The sequence below is a fragment of the Polistes canadensis genome, unplaced genomic scaffold (genome assembly GCF_001313835.1).
Source record: "Polistes canadensis isolate GaletaPanama2010 unplaced genomic scaffold, ASM131383v1 scaffold_37, whole genome shotgun sequence".
Classification (NCBI taxonomy): domain Eukaryota; kingdom Metazoa; phylum Arthropoda; class Insecta; order Hymenoptera; family Vespidae; genus Polistes; species Polistes canadensis.
The window spans coordinates 663,179-688,728 of record NW_014569584.1 but is presented as its reverse complement, the minus strand read 5'-3'; the positions used below and the strand labels follow the sequence as shown (position 1 = coordinate 688,728).

Sequence of the window (25,550 nt, the reverse complement as noted above, 5' to 3'; positions counted from 1 at the left end):
ATGTTAGAAATATCGAATCCTATTTTGTTTATTATCGTGTATAAACCAAATGATTGCAAGTGTTTTTTAATCAGTGATTATTGGTATGAGCGATTACGTAGTAAAAGGGAAATGATGTTTTAATGTAAGCTTACGTATCGTATATAAATGCGTCATTCTTTCTCTTTCTCACTTTGAACATTTCTAATAATAAAATGCCTCAAACATGGTCTTGATATTCCGATAAGAACATATCACGTCTTACGTGCTTACATATACATATATCGTGAATACGTATCGTCTACCTTGAATAAAAAAAACGATATAATATTTGTACAGACCCGTTTTATAAACTCTGCAACGATTAAGCTTCGTTCATAATTCGTACGAGAAGAAATTGACGAAAATTGGGACTTATGTTTTATGGAATAATCATATCGATTTATTACCTTGAAAAAGAGACAAAAAATGGGAACAGTTGCTTAGACAGATAATCGGATATATAAGGGTATATAAAAGTAGTACGAAACCATACAAAGTATTACCAAAGAAAAAAGCATTATTCGGATAAATACATATTAGCATATATTAGCCTATTTATGCAGCACATAAAATAGATTGGTACAAAAATAATTGTCCATTTTTATTATACTTCAATTGACACAGATTTTCTTATTTCCAAGTTTTCGTATTATTTTTTTCTATTGATAAAAAGTACTCGAATTTTTTCAGTTCCCCGAAACGGTAATATTATAACATATTAATTATTACTGTAAATAAAAATCTTAATTATTTTTTGCATTAACTTAATAATCGTTTATTCTAATTGTCGCGATTAAAAAATATATATATATAAAAAAAAATTATTAATAAATATATAAAATTAATTATATATACGATAAAGAGTAATAAATTCATTTGAAAAATTAATGATCAGTCGAATCGTTGCGTGAATAAAAAAGAAAACAATCTCGGAAACAATAACCGTCCTTTTCAAGATCGAACTATTTATATTTATTCCTATTTCTATACGTATGATTACTTTTTTTCTTCGGTTTGTAAATACACGAGACAGTTACAGTTCATCCGTATTGACGTAAACAAGTAGATTTCAACGCGTGCTTGGTAAGAATATTATTCATTTTAATATTTCAACGATTTTAAATTAATTATTTTATCGTTATTAATTATTAATTAAACATTTAATTAATTACCAGTAATTTTTAATAATTTCCAATAATCTAATCGTCGTTTTAAGAGAAGTTGAACAGGAATTACGATTTTTTTCTACCTCCATCTCTCTCTTTATACCATTTATGTAATTTTATACATGTATATAGTTATGTATGCATACATATATATACTTCTAGCTTAGTAAGATAGTAGGATGTTCGAACATAATTGAATTGCAGCTCGTCGGTTATGAAAAAGAAAAAAAAATGTCCGCCATTGCAGTTGTTCTCTTCGTTCAATACCGAACATCGTGCGAATGATGTCAAAATCAGAATTATATACGATTAGCATTAAACGATTAATTAAATGAGAATAAAATTTTCTATAATAAAAATGTTACGTATTTATGCATTATTTATTACTTACTCGAAATATTGAGATGCACGGAGACTGCCAATCGTGCCAGAGCATCGGCCAATTTTACGCTGTACGTTGCCAAAAGCCTGTCATCTGTTAATATGCGTTAGCGATGCAGTTAATATAAATGTTAGGATGATGATAGTTAGAATTATTGACTTGTTAAAATTAAATAGGAATATAGCAGGTAAGTGTTGTACCAATTAAAACGTGATTTCTTATTCGAGTTAATGATATTTTTACTTGAAATACGTAGATGTCGATATTCTTCTTTAATTGTTCTCGTAATACTATTATAATTTATGCATCACTTTACCGTAATTATTTATTAGTATTACCTGTTCGAGCACGACAAATATCTTTGCTAATACAATACCATCTGGCGGTAGAATTGATCTATGTATGATATTGTAATGTTTTCGTATTTTAATTATAAAAATTATTCTAATCGATAATTAATCGTATCGATACATTATTTCGACTGAAATATAATCGGTCGTATACAGAATTTTGGAACTTTAGAAAAATTTACTTTTTAATGCTATATATGCGCGCTCGTGTATGTTACTGATTATTAATATAATTCAATATTTATACAAAAATTAGCAAAAGATAATGAAAAATGAGTGACGATGATAATCATTTCAATAAAAACAAAGACGTAGTTACTGAACAATCGAGACGTGGTCTTTACAAATACAAAAATATATTTTGCGCGGTATAATTTTGTTGATATTTAAGCAATCGCTATGAATGAAACGTTGATCTTTCAAGCTTTGATTGGAAAGGTAAAAAAGCAGGTACGTCTTACATATTTCTATCTTGAAACTTTGCTTACAGGTGGCAGCACAAAACGGTAATCAAGCTCGTTTAGTATTCATTTCAAAATGAAGCAAAATTATAAGAAACTTACGAAAAGTATATCAAAGAAAAAATATGTTTCGTTACTTACATTCTGGATGATCGTAGAGACGTGCGATAGATGCGTCGTCCACGTTGCCGATTAGATCTTCGATGAATTTTTCTATAAAGGCTCTAACGGTTTCCATCGTGTTCGCGTCTTCTTGACCACCCGCGGCCAGGTCCAAACCCGAACCAGTAGCTGCATTTTCAACTCCTGTAGATAATAATTATCACTTCGCGTGTATGAACTTGGAAAAATCCAAAAATAATATTGCAAGAATTTGAATATTACTAATATCTTTTCAAATCATAATTACACACGCGCGGTCACAAATGAATGCACGCGGGGGGGGGGACGGTTGAAAATTTGTAGCTCTGTAAGATGAAAGATTTAAAAAAAAAAAAATAAAACCGGCTTTTATAGATACAACGTTTCATATTCGATTAAACCAGTAGCGAGTAAACAACAACAAAATAATGCTATTAAACATATCTCGTTTGATTTTATAGATTATATAATAATTTAGTTTCGAAGTTGATAGGAAATTTGAAATGATGAACGAATGATGGGGACCGGTAATGTATTACAAGTAAACTTGTCTAAAGAACCATCTGCTGGTACAGCTTTCTAAACGAAAGTATCGACAAGCATTAAAGATTAACCACACGTTTCTTTTTCCGTTGCATCTGCGACCACAAAACTGTTAGCGAACACCATCGCTTTGGCTAGCAGTAGTGCGTTGCTGTTATCGCCCTGTCTGGAAAATAACCATGCGGGATAGTTGTTGTTTACTATCTTTTTCCTATTCAATTCACAATTCATTATTCTTTTTTTCCTTTTAATAATAACGAATGTAAAATAATGAAATAATCGATAGTACTAACTTAACGAGAAGGTATTTCTTCGTTGAAAGTTTGTCCTTTTTTGCGGAAAGGTACGCATATTTGTTTCCTTTTATTTTCATTGAAATTCGCAATCGTCGGTGAACATGTTTGCGCGCGCATTTCAATATTTCTTCTTTCAAGCAGCAAACGTATCCTTTCGTTTCGTCTTCTTCTTTTTTAAATTTTACGCACGTTCCTCGCTTTCTCTCATAAATCTGTAATCCCTTTCGTATATTTATTCAACAATAACATTATCTCTCGTTAACACAATCGCACTCATTTTAATTAATCCTCGCACGCGCACACACTGCAAACCGATTCTATGATTAACTCGTCTATGATTAACTCGTACGTTTGAATGATTTACATCTAGCGAGAGCAAATTTTCCGGTTCGCCGATAATTGCTTTAAACAGTTTCGTGATTTACGACAATCTCTTCCCTTTTCTCTTTTTTCTTTACTCGTCCTATGTTATTAAAATTATTTATCGCATCGTATTCCTTTGTACGGCGAATGATTATTCACTCACGATCAATGAAAAAATGTTGAAAGAAAAAAGGTGGTATCAATTTTGTCCGGAATTGGGTACTACACATTTGTAATCTATTCGTTTAACATTTCTTATTTTCATAGATCATGATTATGATAATAACTAAAGAGACAACGAGAAGGCTGGAGAGGTGGAGTATAAGTTTTATCTAAAAATATGCGAATATAACGGATGAACGAATCACTCGGAGAAAGGTCGCGAGAAGAGAGGAGGAAATGCGCGACGTTGCTTCCAAGAGTACTGGAGCAGAACTGAGGTTCACCACCTTGTGCTGAGGAGGACAACGGGAGGAAGAGGAACGTGCCTTTCTGTATAGAACTACACGCAGAAACGTCTTACGTTAGTATGCGTACGTATCACAGCTAGGTAGATATACTCATATATGTTTATTTTTACGCGTTCTTCACCAATTACGTGTCTAATCTTTTCCAATTTTTCTATCAACTATTTACCGAATTAAAATACGAAAAATAATTTCCTTTAATTTTGTCGTAAGTATTATTTCGAAGGAAAAAATTCACATTCCAAACACCTAAATTGCGTCTTACTGGTAATATCGAGCTTTTGAAACATAGTTGAGTTATAAAATTATCTATTTTTTAAAATACTTACGTGGTAAAATATTTTACGAAAAATGTAAATAAATTGTAAATCATAAATACTTAAATTATTTAAATTATGATAAAGACAACATTTGTGCGTAGAACACATGGCAGTTTTTATCCGATAACATTGTATACTTTAAAGAGATAATAAGAGTCAATTTGATTTCTTTCATTCCTAGGAGAACTCCTGTTTTGGTAGGGGGAAGAAAGAGGACTCGAGGAAACTTGGAAGAGGAAAGATAATCCTTGGAAGAAACAACGTTTGAAAATAAGGAATCCTAAAAGAGTCGGCAATTTGGATCGCTACCAAATCCGGATCCACAGGTTCGTTCAATCTTTTTTAGATTGTTTCTTCCTATACAATTCTATGATGATAATCATCGGCCGCGTTACTTTTGAGAGAAAGGATGCCACGTCTTTGGGTCACATCGCCGCAAACGATCTCTCATCCTGTTAGCTTTTATTTTCCTCTTCCATTTTCTTCTTCTTCTTCTCCTTTTTTTTTTTTTTTCTTTTTTTGACGAATTAGAGAAAAGCTTTTTTTCAAATCCTGGTAACGTTGTGCATTACGTAGGTAAATACTTACAAGATATCTTCCAGTCTCTCTCTCTCTCGGTGTGTTCCCGATCAAACATTTTGATACGATTCACCGATCTAAGATCGCGTTCGGAGTGCATCGAAACAATGCACGTTGCCGAGAATTTACCGTGAGATATTTTTTGACCTATCTATCTTCATTGTTTCCTCTTCCGTTAGATAATTCCTTTTTTTTCTTTTTTTCTTTTTTCTTTTTTAATTCTCGAACAAGGACAACAGTTAAGAATGACTTACGAGTTCGCGCTTAACCCGAAATTTCTTAATATCACGATAAATAATTATTTTGTATATATGAGATATATTTTGAGCTCGCACACTTTTCTAACAGCCCTAAGGGAAAACGTTTGTCATCTATCCCTAACGACGTAGCCGATATCGAAAGGGTTTATTCGCTAATGTAAGTTTCTCGCGCTATGTTCCAACGCCTGTAATTCGATTCAATTAATGAATTTTTTCTTATGCATGGTTGAAAGAATCGTTCGATCGAAAGTGGAAAAGCTATTGACCGATATAACGTTTGCTCGTTTGCTCGTACATCGCATGATTACGCGTCAACTAAATATTTCACGCTCGTTTTACATGTAATACTTACTATACTTACAATTAGTTTACCTTTAACAGGGAAAGAATCATTAGACTTTTTTCATTAGATGCATTTAAGTATTTTCTCTGCACGCGAGCTCTTATTCTTAAATAAATTTATTTTTTTATGAGATGATGATGATAATGAAACACGCACACGTTTAATGTCTCTCAAATGATTATTTTTTATCGACGAAAAATAATATTTAAACAAAAATACAAACCTGCGACATAGACGCGAGATTTAGCCGTATCGAAGTAACGATGTAATTCCTCTTCCTTGAACGTACCGCCAAACGTTTCGAACCACTTTTCCTTCTTTCTCGCCCACGACCTAAAAAACGTTCATTGAGAAAGATCGTCGTCATTCGTACGTAGAGGATTCCTAAAACGGATAAGGTAAAAAGATTTGCAAAAGAAATGATCTCGTTAGCGGTAAGATCTTCGGGAAATGATTCTTAGTTCGTGTACACGCTGATGACGACGATGATGACCCGCTGCGAAAGTTAACGAATTTTCTTGCGAGCGAGAGGATCCTAATTGGCTACTGTCTTTCACCTTTTATCTTTGGATTACTTCTTCTTGCTCAAGCCAACGCGCCACCATCCTTTTCTGGTAGTTTCTATACCGATATTCATGTCAGTAAAGTACCGTATTCTTCTATAAGTCCACGTTCACGAATAATTTCCATAGTGGATGGCGACACGCACGAATTTATATATATTTTTGTAGTAAGTATTCGCGTGCGCGTACGTTTTAAAGAAATAAAGGATAGACTATAAAGTAGGGGGAACCTTTGCTGATGGCAGAAGAGACAATGCCAGGCGTTGTCTTCGCAGTCCCAACGGGAACAAACTTTTCTACAGGATCTGAGGCCACAATCGTTGCAACTCACGCCGCGTCCGATCAAGAATGGTTTCAAACAGCAAGCGCAACAACGACCGTCGTCCGTAACGACGATCTCTTTCGTTTTTCTTCGAGTGTCTGCTTCTTTCCTGAAAGCATCGTTCATCGGTCATTGATACGCGTTCGCAAACCTTATGCTAATATATATTTACTCACTTTCTCGAGGAATGGTTACGAAAACGGGTTAATATAATAATTTGCACATTTTCCAACGAAAAAATAATTCTCCTTTTTCTTCTTATTCTTTTTTTAATTTTTGATTTATTTAATTTTTATTTAAAAAGATAACAATCAGAGATCAATATTATTTTTCAAAGTTCCAAGCTCTATTTATTGTTACAATTGCATTGTTTATTCGAGTGCATTGTTTAAATCGAACGACTAACTACATCGCAAAGTTACCTACCTACTTGCTAAACGAATGGAAAAATATAGTTATTGACCTTTCGAATATAAGATGCAATCCACATAATACGCTTACGATGAGCGGTCACGTAACATCAACTACTGCGATACGTATGGCATCGAAATTAAAACTTTACACCGTATCGCGAGTACAATTCTAAAAGACGCTTTGTTATTTTTATCATTTCCTTTTTCCTTTACGTTTAAATATTTCCTGACTATTGTATACAAATTTATTGATTCGTGTCAATTTAACATGTGCGATGTCTTTCGTATATCTCCAAGAAAAAAATCCAATTAATAAAGAACGATATTTTGTGTTAATTCAATACGAAAATATTGAATATAATACAATGCAATGAATAAAATTAATGAAATTTATGATAACATACATATTTCGACAATAATAATTAATTTACTCGGCGCAACGATGACATTACATTAAATTACAATTTAATGAACAATTTCTTTAACCACATCGCTAATGGTTCAATTTTGAATCGCACGTTTATGAAAACAAAAAACAAAATAAAAATGTGTAGCCTTAGCACTTATATCTTGCAATTGAAGCGTCTTTAATGATATAATATTTTTTTAATGATGCCTCGTCACGACGATAACGCAATCCTCCAATAGAAAGCATTTTTACAAGGTTCTCTCGATAATTTTTGTGAAAACTGTAGAGTTGCTGTTTTTTTCTTTGTTTTCAATCCAAGGAAAAAGAGAAAGGCATACAAAAGGACAGGTGGAAGAAAGAGTCATACGCGATAGGAAGTATCGTTGGGATCAAAATTGTCATCAAAAAACGTAACTTCCCCAGTAAGCCCGGAGAAACTGTCTTCGTCTCTTTCCATGTCCGACGTTATAACCTTCACCACGACAACTTCAATGGTTATCAAAAGAAAAAGTACCATAAAGGTAGCCATATTATATTTCTCTTGGCCCGGAATAATCTTGTCACCTTCGAGGAAGACAGTTGAGATTATAGTGGAGACGCAGACCAACATAATTAATTATCTTTAATCGTCTTCCTTCCTTTCAAATTCTTATTTTCTTGTATTTCCTCGAGATCGTCCTTGCGCGATGGAGAGGTACTATTATAATTGAAATCTTTTTATAATGATTGCTTTCACGCTCGTCACGTGCCAGTGGTTGATCGAGCCGGTAATAAGCATTCTCATTTGATTAGAATTTCTATAATTCTTCCAGAACGTGGGGAAGAGATACCTTGTTGAAATGAATTATTCAATTTGGATCTTTTTTCATTAAAAAATGTTTTCGATAATCCTTACCGAATAAATGACTACGAAAAATCTCAACTGCGAGTTACGTAAAATAATCGCTTACGCAACCACGCACCGTCGTGTACGTTCGTTGCAAAAATAATCTATTCCTATAGCACACCAAATATATATACCATGTTCAAATAATATTTTTTCTTCTTTTCTCTATCTATTATCGTTTTTCAAAAGTTTGAAGTTGTCCTCTTTGCGTTCACTTTTTAAAGTTCACGATGGTAAGACGTAAAACTATTGTTGTGTTTAATATCGTAACGTTTTTATTTCCACTCCTTTAATGGTCCTTTCACTTTTTGGCGTAATGATTCTTTCTCTTCTCTCTTCTTCTCTCTTCTTCTTTTTCTTTTGCAATTCGGACGAACTAATAGCACTCCTCTTTCAAATAAAAAATCCTTCTTCAATAATTCTTCTTCGGGTGAATACAAATTTAATATTATCTCGCACTTTTCGTAAACTTTCTAGAATGGTTTTTCAAAGAGACGTTGATGTGCCTCGTTGAAATTTTACAGTGGTAACGCGTGCAAACCGTCCACCGTAACGGAATAACATAGCATGGCATATATAGATATATAAACATGCGAGAACACCACCAGCTTATAAGACTTTCGCTCGAGAAACTTCGACCAAGAGTTTTCGTTCGAGTTAGATGTGTTATTTCCGATCTTCTGCAATATTCAACTTAAAGTAGTATAGCAATGAATCCTTCATCCTCGTCAGAATCCTTTCTTCTCTAGGAAAAATACTAAACACACACGCGCACACGACATTAGATTATCCAGAATATACGAAAATAAAAGGAAAGAAAGAAATAGTTATAAATAAAAAAAGGAGGACCGATATAAATCTCGTCGCAAATAAGAATAATAATAATAATTATTATTCTTAGGTGCCATTGATGATTAACTGAAAACTATCGATCGGTTTATGCTAGTAACGGGAAATGAATGAATAATAGTTCCTTCCCGTTGTTCTCCTTAAAATGTAAAATCTCGTAAAGGATTGGCGCGTGCATCCTTGTTAAATAACTGTTCGACTTGACTCAACTCGACTCGGATCGACACGAATATCCGTCCTTTGTGGCGAAGCGTCGGTTTGAAAGTGACAGTGGCTTTGCTCGGGGAAACTCGCAGTGGTCTCTCTTTCTCTGTCTGCTGCTGCTGCTGCTGCTGCTACTCCGTTCGCTTATGCACGGAATTCTTTCGATGGTAGGAGCTATAACGGAATACATTCGAGCAACTCGATACACTACCAATCCTCGACATAACACAACACGTTTCAGGGATTAACGTTTACTTTCACTGGATTTCGGTTGGACCAATCCAATCTTTTGCCCGATTCCTCTCGTGTACTCTCCAAAATTCTTATTCTTTTCTTTTCTTTCTACTTCTTATTCCTCATTATCTTTCTCCCTTTTCTTTTCTTTTTCGATTCGTCAACAGTTACATCACCACTATCTTTCAAAACAATTATATAAATGTAGGTGTTATATCGCAGTTTTTTTTTATAGTTTTACAATTTTTATTTTATAATATAAATAATTGAAAAATAATTGATTTCATCCAGATTGTAATCGGGGGATGCTACCGCGAGAGTCGAGATTTTCGGATTGTTTTTTAGCCGACGAATTTCGGATCTCATTCGCTCGAACGAAATTTCCATTAATTAAACGAAAATATATCACTAAATAAACGCATAATTTAAAATGAAAAGAACGACGCAACAAGTTATATCAGTATCGCGTATAACTTTCCAATTACGTAAGAATACTTCCCTTGCCAGGTTCTTTCAGTTAAAGTCACGTAACGAATCAATTAAATTTATCGTAGCTCCGTTATGTTTTGTCTTTCCCCGAAAGATATATATCGCGAAGTTTTACACGACAAATCGATTGTTAGGTGGAAAAAAAATGGAAACAAGATGAAATATAAATTGAAAATCTTACCGTCTGTCTTGTTTTTTTCTGCAGAGAATGGTACTTAAGAGAAAAATTTTGACCAATCGCTTTGCCTCTCCCGGTCTCATGAAGAATCTCGTATTCAAAATGCGTCTTAATTATTTTCGATTTCTATTATCAAAATAAAAATGTTGGGAAAACTATCGATCTTACTGTCATCTTCCTAACGATACTAATTCGTCAATTGGTCTTACAAAAATATACAAAAATAAAAAAAGCAACGTCCTTTGAAACTCGACGACAACTTCATAATACTACTGTTATCTTGCATTATATAGAAGGAATGAAATAGAAGAAGAATAATAAATAAGAAAAAGAAAAATAAAAAAAGTAAGTATAACTCTCACGGCACGTTGCACTATGAAATGCGGTGGTTGACTGACTACTCGTCAGGACAAACTAACATTTCAACAATGAAAGAAGAGCCGTTGAGCCGTTGTGTTCGAATCCCCGTTCGGTTCCTCCTCGTTTCCGGTCTCCCTACACGGTGGGTCAGCGACGCCATTGTTTAATATGGTTTGATATACCGTCCATTGTGAAACGATGTTTTACCATTAACGACTTTGGTGTCTTTATAGCACGGCCCACCTTATGCATCCTAATGTCTTCTCCTTCACCTGCCCACGTGAACCTTTCCCCACCCTACACCCACACCCCCATCTCTTTCCTTTTTTTTCTTATACACTTCTGCACTGTTATCAAAGTTATTGAACCAATCGCGGTCGACGCAACGCACGCATGACTAACCCTAGACACGTTTCCTGCCGGCCGCGGAGGAGTGAACAAATTCAAATCTACTACTCGATACTTGTAGAAAAATAAAATGAAAAATGAGAATGGTCCAGCCTGTTAATAAAAGGAATAACAGGTGTACGTACTTATACTTATCCAAGGTAACAAGTATCAAGAACATCGCACGTGTTCCTACGAGTAGTATTCATGGTTGTAACTACACGGAGTTGAACGAGTGACACGCATGAATAGCCAAAGAACCGTAAGGCCGTGCGATCGAGAAGAAATAAAAAGAATGAAAATAGGAATTATTTACGTATGTATATACTTAGTTAGTCTCAATGGTTTCCGCGTTCTTTATAGCTCTCTTTCTCGCACTCGATTATTATCTCACTTTATATGTAACCCAGTTTATATATTTTGCTTATTACTAAATTACCCTATCGCCGTTAATGAATTTTAAATTAACTTTTCTTTATTTTTTTCATCAACACACACGCGCGCGCGCATACAAATTGCTACGTTTTATTTTTTCTATTTCATAATACATTTTTTTACTGACAGTTAAAAAGAAGGAAGAAGACAAAAAAATAACCGAAAATAACAGTCAATAAAAAGATAAATTATGGAAAAAATAAATATATAATTTGACAAGTCCCTGTGTCATGCATGGATGAAATCTTAATTAAAAAATTCCTACAAAATGAAATAATCCGGAATGTGTTAGGTTTTTCTTTTACTTTTTTTTTTTGTAACTAATAAACGCGTTAAAGCTTGTTAGTTTGCATGATATCTAAAATAGTAATTGCACCAGCTGACCAAACTGACCTTGTCCGACTGATTTTGCGATTTTCAAGACAAATGAGTATCTTCCTACTACGATTAAAGTGAAAAAGTCAGTCGTTATATTCGTCTACTAGCGCAAGGTTGTGTATAAAATAGACGTTCATCCTATCAGAAATATATTATCAAGAAACAAGGCAATAAAAAAGATTGTAAATAGTTACAAAATTTGTAATAACTAATAATAATAATAATAATAATAATAATAATAATAATAATAATAATAATAATAATAATAATAATAATAATAGTAATAATAACTGTTGACGAGATAATTAGTAAAGTATTGACGTTTTAAATTTGTATGCATGTAAACTCGACGACGTAAATTTGTATCGTATAATTTTTAACATCGGTTAGCAGTGACAATCAACAATGGAATTAGGAATAGATACAGAAAAGGTGAGATAATTTTGTTTGTTTCATATAAACCACAAGATTATTTGAAATAATTGTGTTCAAAATATTACATAAGTAACAAATTAAAGGGGATATAAAAACGAGCGGGCGTAAAAGTAAACAAGTATAAATAAGAAAATTAGAAAAAATGATTACGATATTAGACGAAAACAATTATATTTCATACCTCTAAAACTTATTTATACACAACGTAGAAGAAGAATAAGAAGAAAAAATGAATGAGGAAGGAAAAATTGGAGTTGGAAGTAGAAAAGAGAGAGAAGTAAGGAGGAGATTGCAGAAAGAGGATGCCCTTGGCGCGTCTGGCGAAAAATTTTTGAGGTCGCCGTTTGTTTTTTTCTTTTTTATTTCCTTGGTGGCTCGCTTCGGACCACGAAGGAAATCGGCAAAACGTAATTTACTCTGGCGCAGGAGAAAGAGAAGAGAGAAAGAGAAAGAGAGAAAGAGATAGAGAGAGAGAGAGAGAGAGAGAGAGAATGTGGATCGACACTTGCCGGACTGGTCAGAACGGGAGAGAGTAAATAAAAACAAGTCCTGCATACCAAAGTTGCGTTCTATATGTAGGTGTACAGGTATACCTACATAATATGTATACACATATACATTGATATGTATATATATATATATATATATTATTATATAGAGAGAGATTCAGGCCCTGGCTGGCGGGTCATAACGGCCGAAGATTCTTCTCGCGGGGCCTTTGCCCGGACTACTTTGACCGTGGACTGGTAATGACGTGTAAAACTTCTCTTCCACGGCACGTGAAACGATGCGCACCCAAAAAGCCACGACACATTCTTCCTATGACTACATACTTCACCATTGTTTCCTCCTTAGATAATAATAAATCACCTTATCTTACCATTAAGATATATATATATATACTATTTTATTATTAACCTGACTCATCCTTCTTGCGATTAACTTATTTGTTAGATAATCATTTAGCCTTCTTCTAATTACTCGATTCTACTTTTTGTCTTTTTTTTTTCGTTTAGAAAACAAATGTATATTTCACTGTATGCAAAATTGTTGTTTTTTTTATTAAGAAATTGGTCGAAAGGTTAGCATTTAATCGATAGAAAAATCTACGCGAAATGGTAATTGTGAGAAATGAATATCATCGAATTACTGGTTTCAAATAAAATTGATCATCGATCTCGAACAGTGGAAAGTCTTAACTGTTGTGTATCTTTCTTTACGGGAAAACGCATGAAATCGATAGAAATTGGCTTTAAACGGGGTCACGATCAACATGTCTCGAATAATCGACCTACTTTGATCATGCCACTCTATGCCAATCTTATTAACATTTCAAATTGTGTAATTACGTTGGTGGTAAAGATGACTCCTTTCATCGTAACTTTGCGCAACTTTACACTAATGCAACTTATGAATAAGTAAATAGAAAGATATTTCTTTAGAATTCATTTTTATTTTTTTTTCTTAACTTACCCTTTTCGCAACGTACTGAAGAGGATAAAGCAAAGGCCAGAAGCCACTCCGGCTGCTACTAAACTTACACTCGGTGACACGATCATTATGCTCGTCAAAAATGTATTTACTTTGTTTAATTGACGCACGTTTGATTAAATGCGTTTTTCTGCGTTACGAGAAGACACCACCATTCGCGCGTTTATTTATTCTTCCTTTTACGAATCAATTGAAATTTATCTAAAAGTAAATATATTTATAATCATAATGATCTCTATCGCAATAGAGTGATATTTTGTAACTATTACTTAAAGTAGGAGAATATCAAGTGCTGTGTGTGCCACACGGTTACGCGTATCTTCACGGACTGTCGATTCTTCGCTTTTTCTCAATCCAATAGAGAGCGAGAGAGAGAAAAAAAGAGAGAGAGAAAATAAGAAAAAGGTTCACGATTAAATCGAGTTATCAAATGTAACTGATAATAACGATAAATAAATACGGATCCGCCGTTCAAAGTCAAAATTCACCAATGTTTCTTTCGGAAATATCGATGATGCGTTAGCTGCAAATTTGTTTTTTTTTTTTTTAATTGAAATATATAATTTATATTCGAACGTTTACTAACCTATATTCTTGACGAAATCGTTAGATACAATTCCTTTTAATCTTAACGATTTTAATAGTCTCCAATAAATGTTTTTTTAATATGACGCTAAAAAAAACAAGGGACCATTCGACTCGCAGCTAATAAAATATCGTTTCATTTTTCATTCTTCCTTTCGAAAGTATCACATCTGGTAAAAGATAACAAGTACGCGGTAGAAAGTACCGTATAAACGGTTATCTTTATATTGCTCCACTTTTGAATGAAAAAAGCATCGCAAACCGATTTCGATTGATTTCACTAATTGCAAGTTTAAATTTTACGCGCCAAGACCTTCTCTTCCTCTTCTTCTTCTTCTTCTTCTCCTCCTTTATCTTATGTGAACGCTTTTGCGACGATCTCTTAACACGATCTAAACGTTCTAAACGATATTGTCATTTATCTTCTTTTTTGATCTTACGTCATAAGACGTTCCATCTTTTTACGTCAACCTTTCTGCGATGTAAAATATTTGTTTACTATATACTCTCGAAAACGATCTAAAATAAATCGTTCAAAAATTATTCATAAAATGAATGAAAACAAAATTAATTGCCGTCGACTCTTCTTCGAATCATTATTCAACGATCATTTTTCTTTTCTTCTTTCAAAATTTACGGTCACGTTTAGATCTATTGCTTGTAATAATAAAAAATACAAAATTAAAATCTCTTTCTCTCTTTCTTTCTTTCTTTTTGCGGTGAATTACTATCGATTCAAAATAATCTTTGCCACTATATCGCGTGAATAGGAATTCATAGAAAATATTTATAAAAATATGCAAATTTTCCGTTTTCGCGTATGAGATGTATCGAGCTTTAAACTCACGTGATGCGAACAGAACGCGCGATAAGATTCGACTGGAGCGAAACTGAAGTTCTCCTCTCGTGCAACGATGTACCTACTCGGTGTATATAGAACATCTTGATTTTGTCTCAATATACATACTTAACGTATATACGTGCATATTGATGCACCGTGCATCTTGACTACATGCACGCGAATCATCGTGCTTGCTTACATTTTTTTTCGACCAATCAATCTTATCGAAAGAAAAGAAAAATACATCGAACTTTGAACGCGTACATCTTCTACTACTATGTTCAAATTTCTTACATAATAGTAACAGAAACATGATAGATTGCATCACAAGTTTTTTAAGTAAATAGAGCCGTTTAGAAAAATTCAATAGACATAAAAAAGAACACAAGATCATACGATGTTAAGAGATTTATCGTAAAAATATACGATTGTTTTAATCATTATATTATATTTTATTTATAAAATCATATATACATTTAATACTTTCGAGTATATCCAATTGCCATCATTAAGGCGTTTGTCTCATTAATGATTGTCGATAATTATGTTCTCTACCTTATCATACAAAGATACATCTATCGATAACGAGAAAGCAATTATTTAATGGTATTCCAATAAAAAAAAAAACTAATAAATTTATGTATTATATCTAGCTTTTTTTTTAATTTAAAAAAATAAATAATTTGATTCGCTGATATAAAATTTAATAATTTAGTACAAAAGAATAAAATTGTTAGAATCATAATAGAGGTAATTATCGGCATTGAATTTACGATCGACATCGAGCATGATAGATAAAATCTATCTGTTGAATAGAAGATGAATCAAAGAATGTAACGAGTAAATTATGTATTACCTTTTCAAATGAATTTAAAGTTATCTTTATATATTTTAAGTTAGATACATCTTGCTCGCATCAATATTTTTATTGCCATTATCGTGAGGTGCGTTTCCTCGAACGGTTGTTCGGTATTTGCTCGATAAATATTAGTTTATTCGAAAAGTATTTCTCGCGTCAATTGTGCTTATTTGTCCTTCGATGTAATAACGTTTTACTCGCTAATACACGTATTCATCGATTAAAAGAGATTTATCGGAAATTTTTGATTCTCTTCATATTTGTGATATAGCTCGTACTTTGTACTTTCACGCATCAAAGAAATATTTTAGAGGTCATTATTATACAAGATAATGGCCTTGAACAAAATTTGCGCATTTTTACATTAACAAAAAAAAGTAGTAAAATTATCGATAACAAATTTTTATGATTGAAAATATCATTCACTTTAGCTGATATCATTTTTCAAACGTTCAAACATTTTACATTTTTGCAAACAACTTGTGCATCAGACTTAGTTAGTGTGCTTGTGAGTTTGATTGGAAAGAAAAAAAAGAAAAAGAAATAAAAATGGCCGTTTGAAATTTTTGCGCATTTACGATCGTTTTTTATTAAGTAAAATAGATTTAATTGAAAAATAAAACGAATAATTAAAAGCTTTGCAAAAAATGTACAAATACAATCATTAATTATCTAATTATCTTTTTCCATGTGACTCACACAACTATGAATAGTGATGTCAAACGATTAACTTCGTCTCGTATAGCAAAGTCATTTTTCTGAAGGCCGTCGGTTTCGAATTTCGGAGATAACTTCCCAATCTACCATTCGCGTAATACAATTTCTCTTTTTGAGTTTTAAACACGTGCTAAATGTAAGACTACGTTAACGATTCGGTTGCCTCGAAATGAGACCTTACATCCGAGGTTAAATTGACAAACAGTGATTAAGAAGCGTTTGGCGTCTATTATCAAAGGATCCGACGATACTAACGAAATTATCGCACGTACATAAATAAATATACATACAAACATATATACTTACATACATATATACTTATTATACAGTACATAAATAGGAAAGTGATGGATAAAATTGAGGATTGTATCGAGCAAAGAAGAGAACTCATTCTTCATACGCACGACATTCAAGTACGTCATCAGGTATATCGAAATGTATTACTTTATTATTCCTTTTTATTTACGTGACAAGAACTATTTTGCATAGGCACGTTGGTATAAGAACAATAAAATTTATATTAATGATCCATAAATTAAAAACCACACCCAATAATATTAATCAAACGAGTTAATAAGTTATGTACTTTTTATTCGATCAAATGTTACTCATATTGTTCGATATCTGGAATACTCGATCAATTCCAATTATTTAACGTAAAAAATGATTATGGATCGATCGAATAATTATCTAAGAAAAATAAGAACGAAGAGGCAAAAATATCAAAACAAGTTTATTTCGAATAATCACATAAAGTGTTAAAGATAACACTTTAATATGCGATACGGAGACGAATTTCTCTCTTTTTTTTTTTTTTTAATAAACACTAAGATATACTAATACATGCGTGATACACAAAATTTGATCTAACAAAATAGGATAAATAAACCAAGAAGTGAATTACATTGCGTGAAAGATCATAATTATCTCTTACGTATTATATGGACATCATTTCATTGACTGATCCGAACGTGATATTGTGTACTAAGCGATTTATGGGATGATCTACTGTCATATAAAGATTTTCTATTATTTCAGACATATTGTTAGCCAATTAAATTACACAAATTATTAATAAAACAGAGACACTTTTTTAGGATTACAAATTGAAAGATTGTATCTGTCGTAAAAATTGTTTACGTAAATAAACATATACTTAATTACACATATTATAGATAGATATAAAATTTGTCCAAATGATTATTTAATCGAATAAATAATTAGTGTCACACAATCATCGCAACGTGAATGATTAGACGATTCGAAGCTTAACATTTTTCCACCTATCTCCGACTTATCGCAATGTCGAGTGCAACAGATAATATATGGAAGGTAATTAAGTGGGGTACCTAGTAATATCTGGAAGAAAGGTACGTTCGTCCTCTGTTGAGAGAAAAGAAGAAAAAAACAAAAAAAAAAAGAAAGAAAGAAAGAGGAAAGATGTTGGTCGTATTTCGGCGCATACTTTAGTTATCATCCTCCATCTTCATCCCCGTCTCTCTCCGTATTTATTTTCTTCATCTTTGATGTTGATTTGAACCCAAAGTTACACAGTAACACCCCTCCACCCTTGTCGATCGGTGCCGCGCGGGATTATTCGTCAGCTCTGCGCAGATTTGTAAGCGCGTGCGCTGTAAAACCAAGCGTGTAAGTGTAGATATTTCAATGTATTAGTGTATACGTACAGGTGAATTATGTGTGTAACCACATGGACGTAGATGAAAGTTGCAGTGTAGTCCTACACCACGACGAGGGGGACATACACTACGTGTTCGGATTCGCGAGGAAGAGGAGTCGGTGTATGAACACGCGAGCTTAAACGACTCCTACTTGCTGCGCTCTCAATCTTTCCACAACGATTTGCTTTAGTTTATGTCCAACCTTCGGTGGACGCGCTCCTATTTTTGGCTGTGCTCTCTCTCTTTCTTTCTTTTTCTTTATCTTTTTATTTTGTTTTTCTACTCGTAGATATTTTTCTTCTAATATAATTTATCCCTTTGTAATCCTCGTCCAAACATTTTTTAACGAGGGAACAAAAACATGCGCTAAAACATTTCAGCCTCTAAGATTTTGAAATAACAGGGAAATACAATATTTAGATAAATAACTGTTTGCTTTGGGGGATCTCCTGTGTGGTCTTTAAGAAGAAGAAGAAGAAAGAAAGCAAGCAAAGTAATCCTCCCTTCGCGTCCTACTCCTCTTACCACGATTTTCGCGAACAACGGGGCTGATCGATATCATCGGGTTAAAAGGGAAAGCTAGCAGCTATCGTCAAACTCGATATATCTAGGAATTTCAATATTATTTATATTTATTCTTTATTTTTTCTTTCTTTCTTCCTTTTTTTCATTCGCACATTAGGCGAAGATAAAAGATAAAAGGTACGCGAAATTTGAAAGAAAAACATCAAAAGAGAAATATCTTATTTTGAGATTTCTTTTTCCTTTTACGATCTCGTTCGATTCATCCTTCGCATGAAAAATTTCGAAATAGAATAAAGTTATTCGAATTTAAAAGCCATTGGTCGATCTCCTTCGCGCATTCGCTCCCCTTCCAATAATTTCTCTCAACTTCTCCACGGTGGTGGACACGCGAGTGAGAGAAGAAAATACGCCTTGTGTTTCTGCGAACGTGATTCCGTTAACCACGTGGTGGGACGCTGTTAACTTATACGAATAGGATGATCTACCTATTCCTGTTCGTAATCTGATTTTATATATCGAAGAGTAATGATAAATCAATTAGATTCTGTGATTTCATTTAATTATAAATAAAAAAAGGATAAGAAGAGAGATTTTTATTCTTTGACGTGATCGAAGAAACGAAAGATCAATGAAATCTATGATCGATCGAGAACGTGAAAAATAAAACAAAATCGGAACCACGGGGTAAGCATAATAATTAATGAACAATCGTTATGCACTATTAATTGTCATCGACGTTGCACCGTCGTTTTCTCACTGAGTTTTTATTTTCGTTTTAATCCTTGACCTTAAAGACCTTCGGAAAGTTTTCTTATTCTACGACGAATCTTAAATTTGCGGATTCGGACAATACACATATGACAGATTACATTTATAAGCACGTACATAGATATATATATATATATATATATATATATATATACATATATATTGTTTCGTTCGCGAATCTAATCGATTTCCGATGCGATTGGCCAAAGTAGAAAAGTCCGAATATACATCTTGATGAGTAAACATTTCATTGGGAAATAGGGGTGCGGTTTTTAATATCGAGAAATAATTGAGAAATGTAATAGCTTTGACATTATTTCCCGGCTTATTAACGAAGATTAACCAATCGATTTTTTTTTCGATCTCCCACGTACCACGCGTATTCTCGGATGCAAGTTTTATGAATAATACGCTTTTGCAAGGCAATTAAACGTTCCAACTGTTTTCTCACGTATTATTTATGATAATTAAAATTTCCTAGAGGTAGTTTTATAATTCGCAGTGCTTTTTTGCTTGTTCTTTTTCTTTCTTCTAAAAATAAAATCTTTTCTTTTCGTCCAACGTCGAGTCAGGAAAAATTATCGATCGTTTCGTGAACAACAACAACAACAATAACTCGAGAAGTCATTTGTTATTAATTAAGTGTACCACGCTAACGAGTTGGCAAGAAATTTGGAATAGCCATAGTTTGTCTTCTTCCTTGGCAAGATATTTTTTTGATTTTTTTCACCCAACCAGAACTTTGACATTTTAGGAACTACGAGTGGAAGTTAAGGAAGACCGGGAAGAAAAAGGAATCGATTGATTTACGATTATTAAGAATTTTGTCTTGATTCATACGACAAATCGAATACGAGGATTTGATCGTAATGGTAAAAATGTCGCCGGATTACGTCAAAGCCGTCGAGGGTGGTGTACAGCCAACACAGGTGAAGATGCAATTGCATGCGGATAAATTAACGATCGATGATCGTTGTTGATCCATGGTATACGATCCGAAAATGATTATTTCTTTCCGAACAAATTGTTCTTAATATTTCTTTTCATTTTTTTTTATTTTTCTTCTTCTTATCTCCCTATATCTTATATGCACAATATCCAACAATATTTACAATTTGTCTCATGTCAGAATTTATTTTGCTCATCTAATATAAATAATGTTTCATTGATTCAGATAGATGAACTTATTTATTTCAGCAAGCAATTTTTTGTCACCAAAAGATGTTCATTCGCATCATCCATTCGTAATCACGAAAATTTTTGGCACTTTTTACGTTGAACACTGTTGAACTCGACAAAATGACGAAAACGTTCAGGTTACTTGTCAACAAAAACGAATATCGCACGATCGACGTTATTTACACTAAAAATTCTTATGTGTGTTTGTTTTTTTTTTCTTCTTTCATTATTCCAGGTTACAGAAACCAAAATCTACTCGAGAAGATGGCTAATATTGATGATTTTCGTACTGTACAGTGCCAGCAACGGGATGCAATGGATTCAATACAGTATCATAGCAAACATTGTCGAACGATATTACAAAGTTACGAGTGTTCTAGTGGATTTGACGAGTATGATATATATGATAACGTACATACCGTTCATATTTCCAGCCAGTTATCTTCTCGACAAATTTGTAAGTAACGCGACTTTCGATCGATCGCTGTTGTGTTAGGAAAAATATTAAAAAAGAATAAACATTCGTATCTCGCCAACGGTACTTTGATTACTAGCTTCGGTTGATTCCAAGAGCACTACATATAAACGAAATTCATAATAGTGGTTTTATAAAATCCGATGTCCGATACTAAAGCAGGTTGCTTTTTAAATCTGCCTTATCACAAGATAAATAAGTATGCGCTTTTCAATCACTAACGTATAACTAAATTATATTGTGAGTGTTTTATTTTATTCATTAAATTGTAGTCTATATTCGATTCGGACGGTAACATTTTTCAAGCATGAGATGCTGCAACACTCGGAGAATTTAATTGACCTCGTTTCATAATACGATGAACGCTCAGCGTGATAAGTACGTTAACGCTAAACGAATCGATCCTTCCCTTTAAATAATAATTCTAAATTATTACAAGTTTTCATTAAAATCTCTTCTTTCGCAGGGATTACGAGTGGCAGTTATACTGGGTGCAATTGGAACGGCGATCGGTTCATGGATCAAAGTTTTTAGCGTTTCACCAAACTTATTTTGGATTACTTTCATTGGTCACACGATTGTTGCCATTAGCCAAACTTTTGTTCTTTCGGTTCCTGCACGATTAGCAGCCGTTTGGTTCGGTCCTGATCAAGTTAGTAGTGCCTGTAGCATCGGCGTTTTTGGAAATCAGGTATTTTATGCATTTTACTTTTTTCATTTTTCTTCTTTTCAAGTCACAAGACCAAGGAGGATTTTTTAAGTAAATATTCAATTAAATACAAATAACTCGTCTTTTTATCGCATCGTTTATTTTTCTATTTAGAAAAGAGTCTACGTCAAACGCGATAATGGTTACTCCTTTTTATAACGATAGATGATCAGCGTGTGTATGTACATATGTGATAGCACAAAGTATTGGAAAAATGTAATATCAACGGTAAATTTTTCCACTCTTTGGATTGATTTAACGAAACACGATAGAGAACACATTCCGATCGAAATCTACGAAACATCGAAACTTAAAAAAGATTCCAAACTATCCCTTAAACGCCAAATAGGAAAATAAAAACGTATAGAAATAAATCAAAATAATTTTATATATCGAGCTACTCGAGTAAGTAACATCGAGTGAATTTAACGAAATATATTATCTGAATCTGTCAGATTTCGTCGATACCGAATATTAAGTATCCGCGTTGTCTTTTGTAAAAGTCAAAGCCTATCGTTTCGTTCTTAACATCGGTGAACGGAAATACTAATTTATTCGAGATGATAGCGAATAATTTATACAATGTCACATGTAACATATTAAACGAAGATAACACGAGGACAGTCTGGTCCTCGAAAGATCTATCATTGTTATTTCAAAGAAGGGATACGATCATTATTCTTTTCAGCCTATCATGATACTCATTCAGAGACCGGAAACCGATTAAAGGTAACGAGAAGTCGGACACCAAGTCGCGTTAATCATCTAAAGTAGAAAGAAGAATATTTGAATTTTTCTTTTTTTTTTTTAAATACAAAAATTCCAAACAGCTGACCAAGAATAAAATTCATTAAAATCTACTTTAATAATACTGAGATATAATAAGACGAGTACCAAATAAAGAAATTAAGTAAGTAGGAAAAATTTGTTCAATGAGGTCAAGTGGAGGAATACTTATACAGGTATACGTATATATATGCATATATATATACCTACGCCTACTTTGAAGTTTCAAGCGTCTCGTTGAACGATCAAACGGATTCTATCGTAATTAATTGATACAAATATCTCCCTTTCCCCCACGCAATCTGTGGATCAACGTAGCAATAAAACACTTTCGCATAAATATACATATACCTTGAGCAAATTCGATCACACTCGGCCGACAGGGTGAGTGCGTAAGTATTTATACATATATATATATACATACGTGGATATAATCTATGTGCGAAAAACGATGTCATATATAATATCTGTGCGTTTATAATTCTAAGCTAGGGTCTGAACCCCTCCGTACAATGAATCGTGGGTGCATAGTTCGGTTAGCTTTCCCACATAATCATCTGGTCATTTAAATCTCGTACTATCGACTTTTAACCCTTTTAAGAGGGATCTAATGTATATTACATAAAAACAACTTAAAAAAATCATGACTTTTCTACTACTACACCTAACGTATCCTATTTATTATTATGTTTGCAGTTGGGTATAGCCATTGGCTTTCTATTTCCACCTATATTAGTACCAAACAGTGATGATCTTGAATTAGTCGCACGCGGTTTTCAGATTATGTTTTACATCGTTGCTGCTCTCACGTCACTCGTATTGGTATTAATACTTCTGTGTAAGAATTTTTTCCAATTGAATTCGATTGTTATACTTTCAAAGGGTCAAAATATTTACCAATTCGTATTTTCTCACACAGTCTTTAAAGCTCAACCACCCCTTCCTCCCAGTCCCGCGCAAGCCGTACAAAGGGATAACGAATCTACGGAAGACTTTATCCAATCTGTTAAAAGACTCCTCACGAACGTAGGATACCTGTTGCTTTTATTGAGCTATGCGATAAACGTTGGAATATTCTACGCTATCAGTACGCTTCTGAATCAAATCATTTTAGAATATTTCCCGGTAAGTTTCGGCTGAATATAAAACGAATATAAGCAACTATAATTTGATGCGAATCTTTTCTAATAATTAATCTTTATTTGTCCCTTGCACACAGGGACACGAGGAAGATGCTGGTAGAGTTGGTTTGACCATCGTATGTGCTGGAATGTTAGGCTCCGTTGTCTGTGGTATCGTGTTAGATAAAACGCATAAGTATAAGTGAGTATCTATGTTACGAAATGTTTGTTGCAATTAATAAGAAAAAAATTAATAAAAAGACGACAATTTTCATATCCACAGAGAAACGACGCTTGGAATTTATATCTGCTCCTTCTTGGGAATGATCATTTTCACCTTTACTTTAGACATCGATCGAATATACGTTGTTTATATCACATCCGCTGTACTTGGGTATAGTAAAAATTATTTAACAATAGTCTTCTTCTTCTTCTTTTTCTTCTTCTTCTTCCAAGCAAAGAAATTATTGAATAAAGTACCAATATTATACTTACTTTTCTCAGATTTTTCATGACTGGTTATTTACCGGTTGGTTTTGAACTCGCTGCTGAATTAACATATCCAGAACCAGAAGGAACGTCTGCGGGATTGCTTAACGCGGTGACACAGGTGTAAAATAATTTTATTGTTTTATGACCTATTTATTTTATTCGAACCTTCAATGGATTTTTATGTTAATTTATCAATCCGTCAATTAATTCGACCTCGTATCAATTTTACCGTGTAAATAACAAAACGAATAATTTATTTAGGTATTTGGCATACTCTTCACGATCCTCTACCGCTATCTGATCAAACTTTTGGGTGATTTATGGGCAAATATAATTTTATGCATCGCCTTAGCAATCGGAGCCTTTTTCACTACGATAATACCAAATGATCTTAGAAGGCAGAACGCCAAATTTTAAAACACAGAACGAAAGTACAAATGTAAACCGTAAACTGGATATCGAGAGAACTTATTTTTGGGAAAACTTCAACGAAAACGACGACGATGACGACGTCGTTTACATAATTGTTACATAAATGTTTTATCATAAAATTATTTGTCGTTGGTTAGAAAAGAACGGAAAGTATCTACTTGCAATCGAGAGAATATATTCAATTATCATAGGGGCAATGAAATGTGCGTCACGATAGATGCTCCAAATATTTTTATTGAAGTAGTTTATGATCTAATTATAGAAATTATGAAACGTTGATCCCAGAATTTGTAGATGAATATTTTTTCGGCGAGATATATGATATACACACATATATTTTTTTAGATGTGTTAAGAAAACAAAAGGAAAAGGTAAAATTGCAGGTCAATAGATAAAATACAAATAAGAATATCATTTATATATAAAAAAGACAAAATTATTTTTAGTACGTAGAATCGTATATATATATGTATAAAATTTGATGATGCTGTGCATCCAACGATGTAATTATATTTTATGTATAATCAAAGAAAATGGAGTATTAGTATTAGTATTAGTATTATATGAAGATATACCTTTTCTTCGTTTTTACTTTCTATGAAAAGGATATTAAGAGAAGAGTCAATATTGTTGATATAGTTCCTAGAAAAAGTGACA

General features: G+C 33.1%; 2 protein-coding genes across 12 annotated transcripts in view; one reads left to right on the top strand and one right to left on the bottom strand.

Moving 5' to 3' along the window:
- The window catches only part of LOC106784531 (myb-like protein X), a 29,565-nt gene extending 14,347 nt beyond the window's left edge, over nucleotides 1–15,218 (bottom strand). Inside the window, exons 1-7 of one of the 7 annotated variants that reach the window (XM_014744189.1) lie at nucleotides 14,312–15,218; nucleotides 13,995–14,248; nucleotides 13,708–13,926; nucleotides 6,486–6,686; nucleotides 5,916–6,025; nucleotides 2,522–2,686; nucleotides 1,579–1,662 (exon numbers count right to left, since the gene is read on the bottom strand). In XM_014744189.1, the coding sequence (XP_014599675.1) occupies nucleotides 1,579–1,662; nucleotides 2,522–2,686; nucleotides 5,916–6,025; nucleotides 6,486–6,686; nucleotides 13,708–13,793 (646 nt within the window). In that variant the 5' untranslated portion in view covers nucleotides 13,794–13,926; nucleotides 13,995–14,248; nucleotides 14,312–15,218. Of the gene's footprint in view, nucleotides 1–1,578; nucleotides 1,663–2,521; nucleotides 2,687–3,140; nucleotides 3,279–3,357; nucleotides 3,978–5,915; nucleotides 6,026–6,485; nucleotides 6,687–10,242; nucleotides 11,387–13,707; nucleotides 13,927–13,994; nucleotides 14,249–14,311 lie in introns of those variants that run through there. The other 6 variants (XM_014744190.1, XM_014744192.1, XM_014744191.1 and 3 more) reach the window with 6 other exon arrangements.
- A 3,930-nt stretch (nucleotides 15,219–19,148) lies between these two features.
- On the top strand, nucleotides 19,149–25,257 carry LOC106784529 (feline leukemia virus subgroup C receptor-related protein 1). 5 transcript variants are annotated; one of them, XM_014744184.1, is made up of 10 exons: nucleotides 19,149–19,615; nucleotides 20,454–20,628; nucleotides 21,114–21,335; nucleotides 21,820–22,044; nucleotides 23,545–23,686; nucleotides 23,768–23,973; nucleotides 24,068–24,171; nucleotides 24,253–24,363; nucleotides 24,474–24,579; nucleotides 24,723–25,257. In XM_014744184.1, exons 2-10 carry the CDS (start codon nucleotides 20,569–20,571, stop codon nucleotides 24,876–24,878), a joined length of 1,332 nt encoding a protein of 443 aa, XP_014599670.1. In that variant the 5' UTR covers nucleotides 19,149–19,615; nucleotides 20,454–20,568; the 3' UTR covers nucleotides 24,879–25,257. The 5 variants fall into 5 exon arrangements, with proteins under 5 accessions (XP_014599670.1, XP_014599672.1, XP_014599671.1 ...); XM_014744185.1 differs by lacking the exon at nucleotides 19,149–19,615 and adding an exon at nucleotides 20,897–21,015; XM_014744186.1 differs by lacking the exon at nucleotides 20,454–20,628 and having other exon boundaries at nucleotides 19,151–19,615.
- The last annotated feature ends 293 nt before the right edge of the window (nucleotides 25,258–25,550 follow it).

What these genes read in the sequence shown, in the direction of transcription:
- LOC106784529 (XM_014744184.1), top strand. Translation starts at nt 20,569, where the DNA reads ATGGTAAAAATGTCGCCGGATTACGTCAAAGCCGTCGAGGGTGGTGTA. An exon ending in GTGGTGTACAGCCAACACAG is followed by an intron (nt 20,629 to 21,113) that starts GTGAAGATGCAA and finishes TCATTATTCCAG; the next exon opens with GTTACAGAAACCAAAATCTA. An exon ending in TGCTTAACGCGGTGACACAG is followed by an intron (nt 24,580 to 24,722) that starts GTGTAAAATAAT and finishes TAATTTATTTAG; the next exon opens with GTATTTGGCATACTCTTCAC.